Source organism: Salvelinus sp. IW2-2015, linkage group LG15 (assembly GCF_002910315.2).
Source record: "Salvelinus sp. IW2-2015 linkage group LG15, ASM291031v2, whole genome shotgun sequence".
NCBI lineage: Eukaryota > Metazoa > Chordata > Actinopteri > Salmoniformes > Salmonidae > Salvelinus > Salvelinus sp. IW2-2015.
This window is the reverse complement of record NC_036855.1, coordinates 13867968-13881470: the sequence shown is the minus strand read 5'-3', so window position 1 is coordinate 13881470 and position 13503 is coordinate 13867968. Positions and strand designations below refer to the sequence as shown.

The window sequence follows — 13503 nt, the reverse complement described above, 5'->3', positions numbered from 1 at the left end:
ACTAACAAAAAAAAGAAGGTGGAGATAGTATAGCTGCATCAAAACAGCTGAAAAACAGCTTCCATCTCCAGGCCATCAGACTGTTAAACAGTCACCATTAGTCGGCCCTGAACCTTAGAGAATGGTGCCCTATGTAAATAGAGTCATTGAACAGTGGTCACTTGAATAATGTTTACATACCGTTTCTCACTTCATATGTTTATACTGTATTCTAGTCAATGAACACTGGTCACTTGAATAATGTTTACATACTTTTTTACTCACTTCATATGTACAGTTGAAGTCGGAAGTTTGGAGTCATTGAAACTCGTTTTTCAACCACTCCACAAATTTCTTGTCAACAAACTATAGTTTTGGCAAGTCGGTTAGGTCATCTACTTTGTGCATGACAAGTCATTTTTCCAACAATTGTTTACAGACAGATTATTTAACTTAAAATTCACTGTATCACAATTCCAGTGGGTCAGAAGTTTCCATACACTAAGTTGACTGTGCCTTTAAACAGCTTGGAAAATTCCAGAAAATTGTGTCATGGCTATCAGAAGCTTCCGATAGGCTAATTGACATAATTAGAGTCAATTGGAGGTGTACCTGTGGATGTATTTCAAGGCCTACCTTCAAACTCAGATTTGTAGACCTCCACAAGTCTGGTTCATCCTTGGGAGTAATTTCCAAACGCCTGAAGGTGTCACGGCCGTTGAAAGAACTGGACCAAGGTGCAGCGTGGTAAGCGTACATTTTATATGAAAAGACGCCGAACAAAACAATAAACACTACAAAACCAACCGTGAAGCTAAACGCTCTGTGCCATGAAACAAAGTAAACTTCCCACAAAGACAGGTGGGGAAAAAGGGGTTCCTAAGTATGGTTCTCAATCAGAGACAACGATTGACAGCTGTCCCTGATTGAGAACCCTACCCGGCCAAAACATAGAAATACAAATAATAGAACATAGAATACCCACCCCAAATCACACCCTGACCAAACCAAATAGAGACATAAAAATGATCTCTAAGGTCAGGGCGTGACAGAAGGTACCACGTTCATCTATACAAACAACAGTACGCAAATATAAACACCATAGGACCACACAGCTGTCATACCGCTCCGGAAGGAGACGCCTTCTGTCTCCTAGAGAAGAACGAACTTTGGTGTGAAAAGTGCAAATCAATCCCAGAACAACATCAAATGACCTTGTGAAGATGCTGGAGGAAACAGGTACAAAAGTATCTATATCCACAGTAAAACGAGTCCTATATCGACATAACCTGAAAGGCCGCTCAGCAAGGAAGAAGCCACTGCTCCAAAACCGCCATAAGAAAGCCAGACTACGGTTTGCAACTGCACATGGGGACAAAGATCGTACTTTTTGGAGAAATGTCCTCTGGTGTGATGAAACAAAAAATTTACTGTTTGGCCATAATGACCATCGTTATGTTTCGAGGAAAAAGGGGGAGGATTGCAAGCCAAAGAACACCATCCCAACCATGAAGCACGGGGGTGGCAGCATCATGTTGTGGGGGTGCTTTGATGCAGGAGGGACTGGTGCACTTCACAAAATAGATGGCATGAGAAAGGAAAATAATGTGTATATATTGAAGCAACATCTCAAGACATCAGTCAGGAAGTTAAAGCTTGGTCGCAAATGGGTCTTCCAAATGGGCTATGACCCCAAGCATACTCCCAAAGTTGTGGCAAAATGGCTTAAGGACAACAAAGTCAAGGTATTGGAGTGGCCATCACAAAGCCCTGACCTCAATCCCATAGAAAATTTGTGGGCAGAACTGAAAAAGTGTGTGCGAGCAAGGAGGCCTACAAAACTGACTCAGTTACACCAGCTCTGTCAGGAGGAATGGGCCAAAATTCACCCAACCCGAAACGTTTGACCCAAGTTAAACAATTTAAAGGCAATGCTACCAAATACTAATTGAGTGTATGTACACTTCTGACCCACTGTGAATGTGATGAAATAAATAAAACTGAAATAAATCATTCTCTCTGTTACGGCTGTCGTCGGAATGAGACCAAGGTGCAGCGCGGTAGGCGTACATTTTTTATTTATTAAATGAACACCAAAAAAACAAGAAAGATAAACGACACGTAAAGTATTGTAGAGCTAAACCAGCAACTAACAAAAACAAGATCCCACAACAGAAAGTGGGAAAAGGGCTGCCTAAGTATGATTCCCAATCAGAGACAACGATAGACAGCTGCCTCTGATTGGGAACCATACTCGGCCAAAAACAAAGAAATAGACAACATACAATGCCCACCCCAAATCACACCCTGACCTAACCAAATAGAGAAATAAAACGGCTCTCTAAGGTCAGGGCGTGACACTCTCTACTATTATTCTGACATTTTCACATTCTTAAAATAAAGTGGTGATCCTAACTGACCTAAAACAGGGAATTTTTACTAGGATTAAATGTCAGGAATTGTGAAAAACTGAGTTTAAATGTATTTGGCTAAGGTGTATGTAAACTTCTGACTTCAACTGTATATACTGTATTCTAGTCATTGAACACTGGTCACTTTAATAATGTTTACATACTGCATTCAGGTCATTTAACACGGGTCACTTTAATAATGTTTACATACTGTACTCTAGTCATTGAACACTGGTCACTTTAATAATGTTTACATACTGTTTGACCTACATTATATGCATATACTGTATTCTAGTCATGGCTCATCCTATATACCTACTGCTGTACACACCTTTCCTATTCATATACTGTCCATACTGTCTTTACACACCATTATATGTATATGTATATATATATTTACATACATCAGTGGAGGCTGCTGAGGGGAGGACAGCTCATAATAATGGCTGGAATGGAGTTTAAGGGAGTGAATGGAATGGTATCAAACATATGAAAACCATGTGTTTTTTTATACAATTCACTCCATTCCAGCCATTATTATGAGCTGTCCTCCCCTCAGCAGCCTCCACTGATATACACTTTAAATATAGTGCATTCGGAAAGTATTCAGACCCCTTGATTTTTTAAACATTTTGTTACGTTACAGCCTTATCCTAAAATGTATTAAATGTTTTATTATCAATCTACACACAATATCCCATAATAACAAAGCAAAAAAAATGTTTTTTTAGAAAAAGGAAATTTACATAAGTACTCAGACCATTTACTCAGTACTTTGTTGAAGCACCTTTGGCAGCGATTACAGCATCAAGTCTTCTTGGGTATGACGCTACAAGCTTGGTACACCTGTATTTGGAGTTTCTCCCATTCTTCTCTGCAGATCCTCTCAAGCTCTGTCAGTTTGGATAGGGAGCGTTGCGGCACAGATATTTTCAGGTCATTCCAAAGATGTTCGATAGGGTTCAAGCCGAGCTCTGGCTGGGCCACTCAAGGACATTGAGACTTGTCCCGAAGCCACTCCTGCTTTGTCTTGGCTATGTGCTTAGGGTCGTTGTCCTGTTAGAAGGTGGACCTTGGCCCCAGTCTGAGGTCCTCAGCGTTCTGGAGCAGGTTTTCATCAAGGATCTCTCTGTACTTTGCTCCGTTCATCTTTGCCTTAATCCTGACTAGTCTCCCAATCCCTGCCGCTGAAAAATATCCCCACAGCATGATGCTGCCACCACTATGCTTCACCGTAGGGATGGTGCCAGGTTTCCTCCAGACATGACTCTTGGCATTCAGGCCAAAGAGTTCCATCTTGGTTTCATCAGAGCAGAGATTATTGTTTCTCGTGGTCTGAGGGTCCTTTAGGTGCCTTTTGGCAAACTCCAAGCGGGCTGCCATATGCCTTTTACTGAGGAGTGGCTTCCGTCTGGCCACTATACCATAAAGGCCTGATTGGTAGAGGGCTGCAGAGATGGTTGGCCTTCTGGAAGCTTCTCCCATGCACCTGAGCTCAATTTCGAGTCTCATAGCAAAGGGTCTGAATACTTACGTAAATAAGGTATGTTTTTTATAAATTCTTAAATTCTAAAAAACTATTTTTGCTTTGTCATTATGGGGTATTGTGTGTAGATTGATGAGTGGAAAAAATGATTTCATACATTTTTGAATAAGGCTGTAACGTAACAAAACGTGGAAAAAGTCAAGGTGTCTGAATACTTTCACGAATGCACTGTATGTACATATTTAGATTCCGGTTTCTGACATTTCTTAATTATGTGTGTATAATTTAAAAAAATTATTATTATTATTATTGCTAGGCATTACCGCACTGTTAGAGCTAGAAACACAAGCATTTCGCTGCACCTGCAATAACATCTGCAAATCTGTGTACGCGACCAATAAACTTTGATTTGGATATGAGAAAAGTTGAAAGGTACATTCACGTCTTGCACACTGTTACAGGATTGTGTGTGTGTGTGTTGGAAACAGAGAGAAATTGAGCGCGCTATTACTTTCTGGGTTGTAGACATAATTCCAGATGTCAACGTGCTGCCCTGAGTGGAGTATTGCTATTAACTGCTGCTAGGAGATTTTGAAAACATTACATTGGACTAGGATGAGTCTACTCTCTGCTTACACCGTTAAATCTGGAATTAAATACAAAACAGACTTGTTTCTACTGTACAGTACGTACAAATGATACATGCAAATTAACTTCTATATATACACTGCTGTGTATATTGTATACAAAGGTGCTTGATATAAATGCATTTACATTGTGGTAAAATACGCATTAATTGACAAGTATCATAAATAAATATAAATCATATCCTTATTGGGTTAAACATACTCAAAAAACACACCCATAATTAGACAAATATTGTATATAGATACATACACCTGAGTACACAAAACATGAAGTACACCTGCTCTTTCCATGACATAGACTAAACAGGTGAATCCAGGTGAAAGCTATGATCCCTCACTGATGTCACTTGTTAAATCCACTTCAAATCAGTGTAGATGAAGGGGAGGAGAAGGACTTTCAAGCCTTGAGACATAAATTGTGTGTGTGCCATTCAGAGGGTAATTGGGCAAGACAGAAGATTTAAGTGCCTTTGAACAGGGTATGGTAGTAGGTGCCAGGCACACTGGTTTGTGTCAAGAACTGCAAACCTGCTGGTGTTTTCATGCTGAACAGTTTCTCGTGTGTATCAAGATTGGTCCACCACCCAAAGAACATCCAGCTAACTTGACAACAGTGGGAAGCATTGGAGTCAATATGGGCCAGCATCCCTGTGGAATGCTTTCGACACCTTGTAGAGTCCATGCCCTGACGAATTGAGGCTGTTCTGATGGCAAAAGGGGAGGGTGCAAGTCAATATTAGGAAGGTGTTCTTAATGTTTGGTATACTCAGTATATATCACATGAATATTGCAGTGTTGTGCCAATCCATTTCCACTATTTCCAAGTAGATTTGAAGCTAAAGTCAAGTATTGCAACATATTGGGAAATAATTCCAACTCTGATGTATTGCTTCTTCTTCTTGGATTGATGTCTACTCAGAGATGTGTCCCGATTTTCCGACCTAGTGTGCACTTGCACAATTCATTCATGGGAAGGGTGGAGGTGGAGAATCTGGACACAGTCTTAAAGGGATACTTCGTGATTTTGGCAATGAGGCCTTTTATCTACTTCCCCAGAGTCAGATACACTCGTGAATACCATGTTTATGTCTCTGTGTCTAGTATGAAGGAAGATAGAGGTAGTTTCAAGTATGGGTAGCTGCATCCCAATATGGGGGCGGCTTATGGTAGAGAAATGAACATTAAATTATCTGGCAACAGCTCTGGTGGACATTCCTGCAGTCAGCATGCCAATTGCACGCTCCCTCTAAACTTGAGACATCTGTGTCATTGTGTTGTGTGACAAAACTGCATATTTTAGAGACATTTTGTCCCTAGCACAGTGTTCACCTGTGTAATGATCATGCTTCTTCATATGCCACACCTATCAGGTGGATGGATTATCTTGGCAAAGGAGAAATGCTCACTAACAGAGTTGTAAACAAATTTGTGAACAACATTTGACAGAAATAAGCTTTTGGTGTGTATGGAACTTTACATGTTGCGTTTATGTTTTTGTTCAGTTTATATGTTACGAATTGGCAAAACGTTTGATATGTTACGAATTTGCCAAATGTATGATATGTTACAAATTCTTGCTAGATGGCCAACGCTAGGCTAGTGGTTAGGGTTAAGGTTAAGTTTAGGAGTTAGGTTAAAACGTTAGGGTTAAGGGAAGGGTTAGCTAAAGGGTTAAAGTTATGGTTAGCTAAAAGGGTTAAGATTAAGATTAGTGGAATGGTTAGCTAACATATTTGTAGTTGAAAAGTTGCTAATTAACAAAAACGCTAAAGTTGTTCGTGATGAGATTTGAAAAATTATTGCAACCTTTGGGTTACTAGATGTTCATACTGGACACAGACATAAAAATGGTATCCACAAAGTACATAAAAGGCCTCATTGCAAAAATACTGAAGTACCCCTTTAATAAGGTAATGAGAGCCTGGTCAGACAGGAAACTGGAAGCTAAGTCAAAACTTAGTCGTCCCCTGATGGCTCTAGAGAGCAGAGGTCAAATGAGATCCCCTGCTGGCTGCTGAGGTCAGAAGAGATCCTGAGGACCCAGGTGAATTATAATAGGAGTGGCAATAGTCTGTGGCTGGTAAAAGGCACTGTCAATGTACAGGCCGCCTAAAGAGAGAGGGAGAAAGAAGTGGAGGGAGCAGAGAAACTGTGATTACAGCCGTGGCCTATAGGAGGCAGTGTTACAAATGAAAAGGCACATTTTGATAATGCTAATGTGGTTTGATTATGGAGAGATTGTGTGTTTGATTAGATGAAGAGTGGTAGAGGATTGTGGTGGATATGAAAAAGTGGTGACTTGGGTCTAGCTGTGAATTTCAGAATGCTATGCAAGTCAAGTACTGGTACTCAACTGATGAATAATATATGATATGATAAACACATTTTAATTGTATAATTTAAAAACATATATCTCAAAATAAGTCTCAAACAAATCAAGTAACTAATTAAACTTAAGTATTTAGGTCTTAATCTATAACAAACATTTGTGGACAATCAATATCCAATTAACAAGATTAATGTCACCATTTTTGTACGTATAAAAATATACATCATACAAAAAAATATATATATATTTTAGTTAAGGTTCTCTGTCTGTTGTACACATGGGGGTGAACACCTATCCTAAAATGGGTAGTAGTGGCGGAAAACAGGAGAGGCTGGGGACAATCGCATGACAGGGAACATTACTGAAGGCATCCTCGGGAGAAAACCTACAAAAAAAATTACCAAATTGTACAGTCTATCCATTCAAATGAAACTTAGAACATACAGTACCAGTCAAAAGTTAACTCATCTACTCATTCAAAGGTTTTTCTTTATTTTTACTATTTTCTACATTGTAGAATAATAGTGAAGACATCAAAACTATCAAACAACACATATGGAATCATGTACAGTTGAAGTCGGAAGTTTACATACACCTTAACCAAAAACATTTTTACTCAGTTTTTCACAATTCTTGACATTTAATCCTAGTAAAAATTCCCTGTCTTAGGTCAGTTAGGATCACCACTTTATTTTAAGAATGTGAAATGTCAGAATAATAGTAGAGAATGATTTATTTCAGCTTTGATTTCTTTCATCACATTCYCAGTGGGTCAGAAGTTWACATACACTCAATTAGTATTTGGTAGCATTGCCTTAAAATTGCTTAACTTGGGTCAAGCGTTTTGGGTAGCCTTCCACAAGCTTCCCACAATAAGTTGGGTGAATTTTGGCCCATTCCTCCTGACAGAGCTGGTGTAACTGAGTCAGGATTGTAGGCCTCCTTGCTTGCACAACCTTTTCAGTTCTGCCCACAAATTGTCTATAGGATTGAGGTCAGGGCTTTGTGATGGCCACTCCAATACCTTGACTTTGTTATCCTTAAGCCATTTTGCCACAACTTTGGAAGTATGCTTGGGGTCATTGTCCATTTGGAAGACCCATTTGTGACCAAGCATTTAACTTCCTGACTGATGTCTTGAGATGTTGCTTCAATATATACACATTATTTTCCTTTCATGCCATCTATTTTGTGAAGTGCACCAGTCCCACCTGCAGCAAAGTACCCCCAGGACATGATGCTGCCACACCCCTGTGCCTCATGGTTGGGGATGATGTTCTTCGGCTTGCAAGCTCCCCCCCCCCCCCCCCCCCCTTTTTTTCTCACCAGCCAAACAGTTCAATTTTTGTTTCATCAGACCAGAGGACGTTTCTCCAAAAAGTACAATCTTTGTCCCCATGTGCAGTTGCAAACCATAGTCTGGCTTTCTTATGGCGGTTTTGGAGCAGTGGCTTCCTCCTTGCTGAGCGGCCTTTCAGGTTATGTCGATATAGGACTCGTTTTACTGTGGATATAGATACTTCTGTACCTGTTTCCTCCAGCATCTTCACAAGGTCCTTTGTTGATGTTCTGGGATTGATTTCCACTTTTCGCACCAAAGTACATTCATCTCCAAGACAGAACGTGTCTCCTTCCTGAGCGGTATGACGGCTGGGTTGTCCCTTGGTGTTTATACTCGCGTACTGTTGTTTGTACAGATGAACGTGGTACCTTCAGGGGTTTGGAAATTGCTCCCAAGGATGAACCAGACTTGTGGAGGTCTACAATTTCTTTTCTGAGGCCTTGGCTGATTTCTTTTGATTTTCCCATGATGTCAAGCAAAGAGCCACTGAGTTTGAAGGTATGCCTTGAAATACATCCACAGGTACACCTCCAATTGACTCAAACAATGTCAATTAGCCTATCAGAAGCTTCTGATAGTCTTGACACAATTTTCTGGAATTTTCCAAGCTGTTTAAAGGCACAGTCAACTTACTGTATGTAAACTTCTGACCCACTGGAATTGTGATACAGTGAATTATGAAATAATCTGTCTGTAAACAACTGTTGAAAAAATTACTTGTGTCATGCACAAAGTAGATGTCCTAACCGAGAAGCCAAAACTATAGGTTTGTTAACAAGAAATGTGTGGAGTGGTTGACTTTAATGAGGCCAACCTAAGTGTATGTAAACTTCTGACTTCAACTGTAGTAACCAGAAAAGTTGCATGAACTAACTGTGTACAATAATGGTGTTTATCATGATTTTTGAATGACTCCCCATTGCTGTACCCCAATTTTCTGTAAGGTCCCTCATTTGGGGCAGCAGGTAGCCAAGATTAGAGCGTTGGGCCAGTAACCGAAAGGTTGCTAGATCGAATCCCCGAGTTGACAGAGAGGAAGGAAACTGCTAAGGGATTTCACCATGATACCAATGGTGATTTTAAAACAGTTATTACTGTTATCAACAATAATCCACAATACTAACCTAAATGACAGAGTGAAAAGGAAGCCTGTACAGAACAATACTGCAAAGAATGGGGCAAAGAAATTAACTTTTTGTCCTTTTTTAAAATTGTATTTAACCTTTATTTAACCAGGTAGGCTAGTTGAGAACCAGTTCTCATTTACAACTGCGACCTGGCTAAGATAAAGCAAAGCAGTGTGACACAGACAACAACACAGAACACACAGTTACACATGAAATAACATGGAATAAACAAGCCAATAACACAATAAACAAGTCAATGACACAGTAGAAAAAATAAAGTCTATATACAGTGTGTGCAAAAGGCATGAGGAGGTAGGCAATACATAGGCCATAGTAGCAAAGAATAACAATTTAGCAGAGTAACACTGGAGTGATAAATGAGCAGATGATGTGCAAGTAGAGATACTGGTGTGCAAAAGAGCAGAAAAGTAATTAAAAACAGTATGGGGATGAGGTAGGTAGATTGGGTGGGCTATTTACAGATGGACTATGTACAACTGCAGCGATCGGTTAGCTGATGTTTGAAGTTGGTGAGGGAAATATAAGTCTCCAGCTTCAGCGATTTTTGCAATTCGTTCCAGTCACTGGCAGCAGAGAACTGGAAGGAAAGGTGGCCAAATGAGGTGTTGGCTTTGGGGATGATCAATGAGATATACCTGCTGGAACGTGTGCTACGGGTGGGTGTTGTTATCGTGACCAGTGAACTGAGATAAGGCGGAGCTTGAACTAGCATAGACTTATAGATGACCTGGAGCCAGTTGGTCTGGCGACGAATATGTAGCGAGGGCCAGCCGACTAGAGCATACAGGTCGCAGTGGTGGGTGGTATAAGGTGATTTGGTAACAAAACGGATGGCACTGTAATAGACTGCATCCAGTTTGCTGAGTAGAGTATTGGAAGCTATTTTGTAGATGACATCGCCGAAGTCGAGGATCGGTAGGATAGTTAGTTTTACTAGGGTAGGTTTGGCAGAGTGAGTGAAGGAGGTTTTGTTACGAAATAGAAAGCCGATTCTAGATTTGATTTTGGATTGGAGATTTTTAATAAGAGTCTGGAAGGAGAGTTTACAGTCTAGCCAGACACCTAGGTATTTATAGTTGTCCACATATTCTAGGTCAGAACCGTCCAGGGTGGTGATGCTAGTCGGGCGGGCGGGTGGTGAACGTTTGAAAAGCATTCATTTGGTTTAACTAGCATTTAAGCGCAGTTGGAGGCCATGGAAGGAGTGTTGTATGGCATTGAAGCTCGTTTGGAGGTTAGTTAGCACAGTGTCCAAGGAAGAGCCAGAAGTATACAGAATGGTGTCGTCTACGTAGAGGTGTATCAGGGAATCACCAGCAGCAAGAGCGACATCAATGATATATACAGAGAAAAGAGTCGGCCCGAGAATTGAACCCTGTGGTACCCCCATAGAGACTGCCAGAGGTCCGGACAACAGGCCCTCCAATTTGACACGCTGAACTCTGTCTACAAAGTAGTTGGTGAACAAGGCGAGGCAGTCAGAGAAAACAACAAGGCTATTGAGTCTGCCGATAAGAATACGGTGATTGACGAAAGCCTTGGCCAGGGCGATAAAGACGGCTGCACAGTACTGTCTTTTATCGATGGCGGTTATGATATCGTTTAGTACCTTGAGCGTGGCTGAGGTGCACCCGTGAACGGCTCGGAAACCGGATTGCACAGCGGAGAAGGTACGGTGGGATTTGAAATGGTCAGTGATCTGTTTATTAACTTGGCTTTCGAAGACTTTAGAGAGGCAGGGCAGGATAGATATAGGTCTATAGCAGTTTGGGTCTAGAGTGTCACCCCATTTGAAGAGGGGGATGACCGCGGCAGCTTTCCAATCTTTAGGAATCTCGAACGATACGAAAGAGAGGTTGAACAGGCTGGTAATAGGGGTTGCAACAATGGCGGCGGATAGTTTTAGAAAGAGAGGGTCCAGATTGTCTAGCCCAGCTGATTTGTACGGGTCCAGGTTTTGCAGCTCTTTCAGAACATCTGCTATCTGGATTTGGGTAAAGGAGAAGCTGGGGAGGCTCGGGCGAGTAGCTGCGGGGGGTGGGGGGCTATTGGCCAGGGTTGGAGTAGCCAGGAGGAAGGAATGGCCAGCCGTAGAGAAATGCTTATTGAAATTGTCGATTATCATGGATTTATCGGTGGTGCCCGTGTTACCTGGCCTCAGTGCAGTGGGCAGCTGGGAGGAGGTGCTCATGTTCTCCATGGACTTTACAGTGTCCCAAAACTTTTGGGAGTTAGAGCTACAGGATGCAAATTTCTGCTTGAAAAAGCTGGCCTTTGCTTTCCTGACTGACTGCGTGTATTTGTTCCTGACTTCCCTGAACAGTTGCATATCGCGGGGACTATTCGATGCTATTGCAGTCTGCCACAAGATGTTTTTGTGCTGGTCAAGGGCAGTCAGGTCTGGAGTGAACCAAGGGCTATATCTGTTCTTAGTTCTGCATTTTTTGAAAGGGGCATGCTTACCTAAGATGGTGAGGAAATTACTTTTAAAGAACGACCAGGCATCCTCGACTGACGGGATGAGGTCAATATCCTTCCAGGATACCCGGGCCAGGTCGATTAGAAAGGCCTGCTCGCAGAAGTGTTTTAGGGAGCGTTTGACAGTGATGAGGGGTGGTCGTTTGACAGCAGACCCATAGCGGGTACAGGCAATGAGGCAGTGATCGCTGAGATCCTGATCGAAAACAGCAGTGTATTTGGAGGGCAAGTTGGTCAGGATAATGTCTATGAGGGTGCCCATGTTTACGGATTTAGGATTGTACCTGGTGGGTTCCTTGATGATTTGTGTGAGATTGAGGGTCTCTAGCTTAGATTGTAGGACTGCCGCGGTGTTAAGCATATCCCAGTTTAGGTCACCTAACAGAACRAACTCTGAAGCTAGATGGGGGGCGATCAATTCACATATGGTGTCCAGGGGACAGCTGGGAGCAGAGGGGGGTCGATAACAGGCGGCAACAGTGAGAGACTTATTTCTGGAGAGATTCATTTTTAAGATTAGAAGTTCGAACTGTTTGGTTATAGACCTGGAAAGTATGACAGAACTTTGCAGGCTATCTCTGCAGTAGATTGTGACTCCTCCACCTTTTGGAAGTTCTATCTTGACGGAAAATGTTGTAGTTGGGTATGGAAATCTTAGAATTTTTGGTGGCCTTCCTAAACCAGGATTCAGACACGGCAAGGACATCAGGGTTGGCGGAGTGTGCTAAAGCAGTGAGTAAAAAAAAAAGCTTCTGATGTTAACATGCATGAAACCAAGGCTTTTCCGATCACAGAAGTCAACAAATGAGGTTGCCTGGGGACACGCAGGGACTGGGTTTACCTCCACATCACCCGAGGAACAGAGGAGGAGTAGGATGAGGGTACGGCTAAAGGCTATCAAAACTGGTCGTCTAGAGCGTTGGGAACAAAGAATAAAAGGAGCAGATTTCTGGGCGTGGTAGAATAGATTCWGGGCATAATGTGCAGACAGGGGTATGGTGGGGTGCGGGTAGAGCGGAGGTAAGCCCAGGCACTGAGTGATGATAAGAGAGGTTGCATCTCTGGACATGCTGGTTATAATGGGTGAGATCACCGCATGTGTGGGAGGTGGGACAAAGGAGGTATCAGATGTATGAGTGGAACTAGGGGCTCCATTGTAAACTAAAACAATGATACCTAGCCTAAAAACACGTCTGCACTGCTACGCCATCTCGGAGAGAATCCTGAATACAAAACATTATGTTTAGGGCAAATCCAACTAAACACATCACCAAGTACCACTCTTCACATTTTCAAGCATGGTGGTGGCTGCATCATCTTATGGGTATGCTTGTCATTAGCAAGGACTACGGAGTTTGAACACTGAATGTTCCTGAGAGGCCTAGTTACAGTTGACTTAAAATCGGCTTGAAAATCTATGGCAAGGCTTGAAAATGGCTGTCTAGCAATGATAAATGACCAACTTGACAGAGCTTGAAGAATCCAGGTTTGCAAAGCTCAGACTTAGACACCTAGAAAGACTCACAGCTGTAATCGCTGCCAAAGGTGATATGTATTGACTCAGGTGGTTGAATACAAATTTTTCTTAGACTTTGACAGAGTATTTTGTGTAGATTGTTGATTTAAAAAATATGCTAATTACATGCATTTTAATCCCACTTTGTAATTTAACAAAATGTGAAA

General features: G+C 41.7%; 1 protein-coding gene across 1 annotated transcript in view; it reads right to left on the bottom strand.

Annotated features, from left to right (window-relative positions):
* Positions 1 to 655: 655 nt before the first annotated feature.
* The window catches only part of LOC111974803 (spermatid perinuclear RNA-binding protein-like), a 66009-nt gene continuing 53161 nt past the window's right edge, over positions 656 to 13503 (bottom strand). The window contains exon 18 of the mRNA XM_070446951.1: positions 656 to 6632. Within this exon, the coding sequence (XP_070303052.1) occupies positions 6544 to 6632 (89 nt within the window). The 3' untranslated portion in view covers positions 656 to 6543. The remainder of the gene's footprint in view (positions 6633 to 13503) is intronic.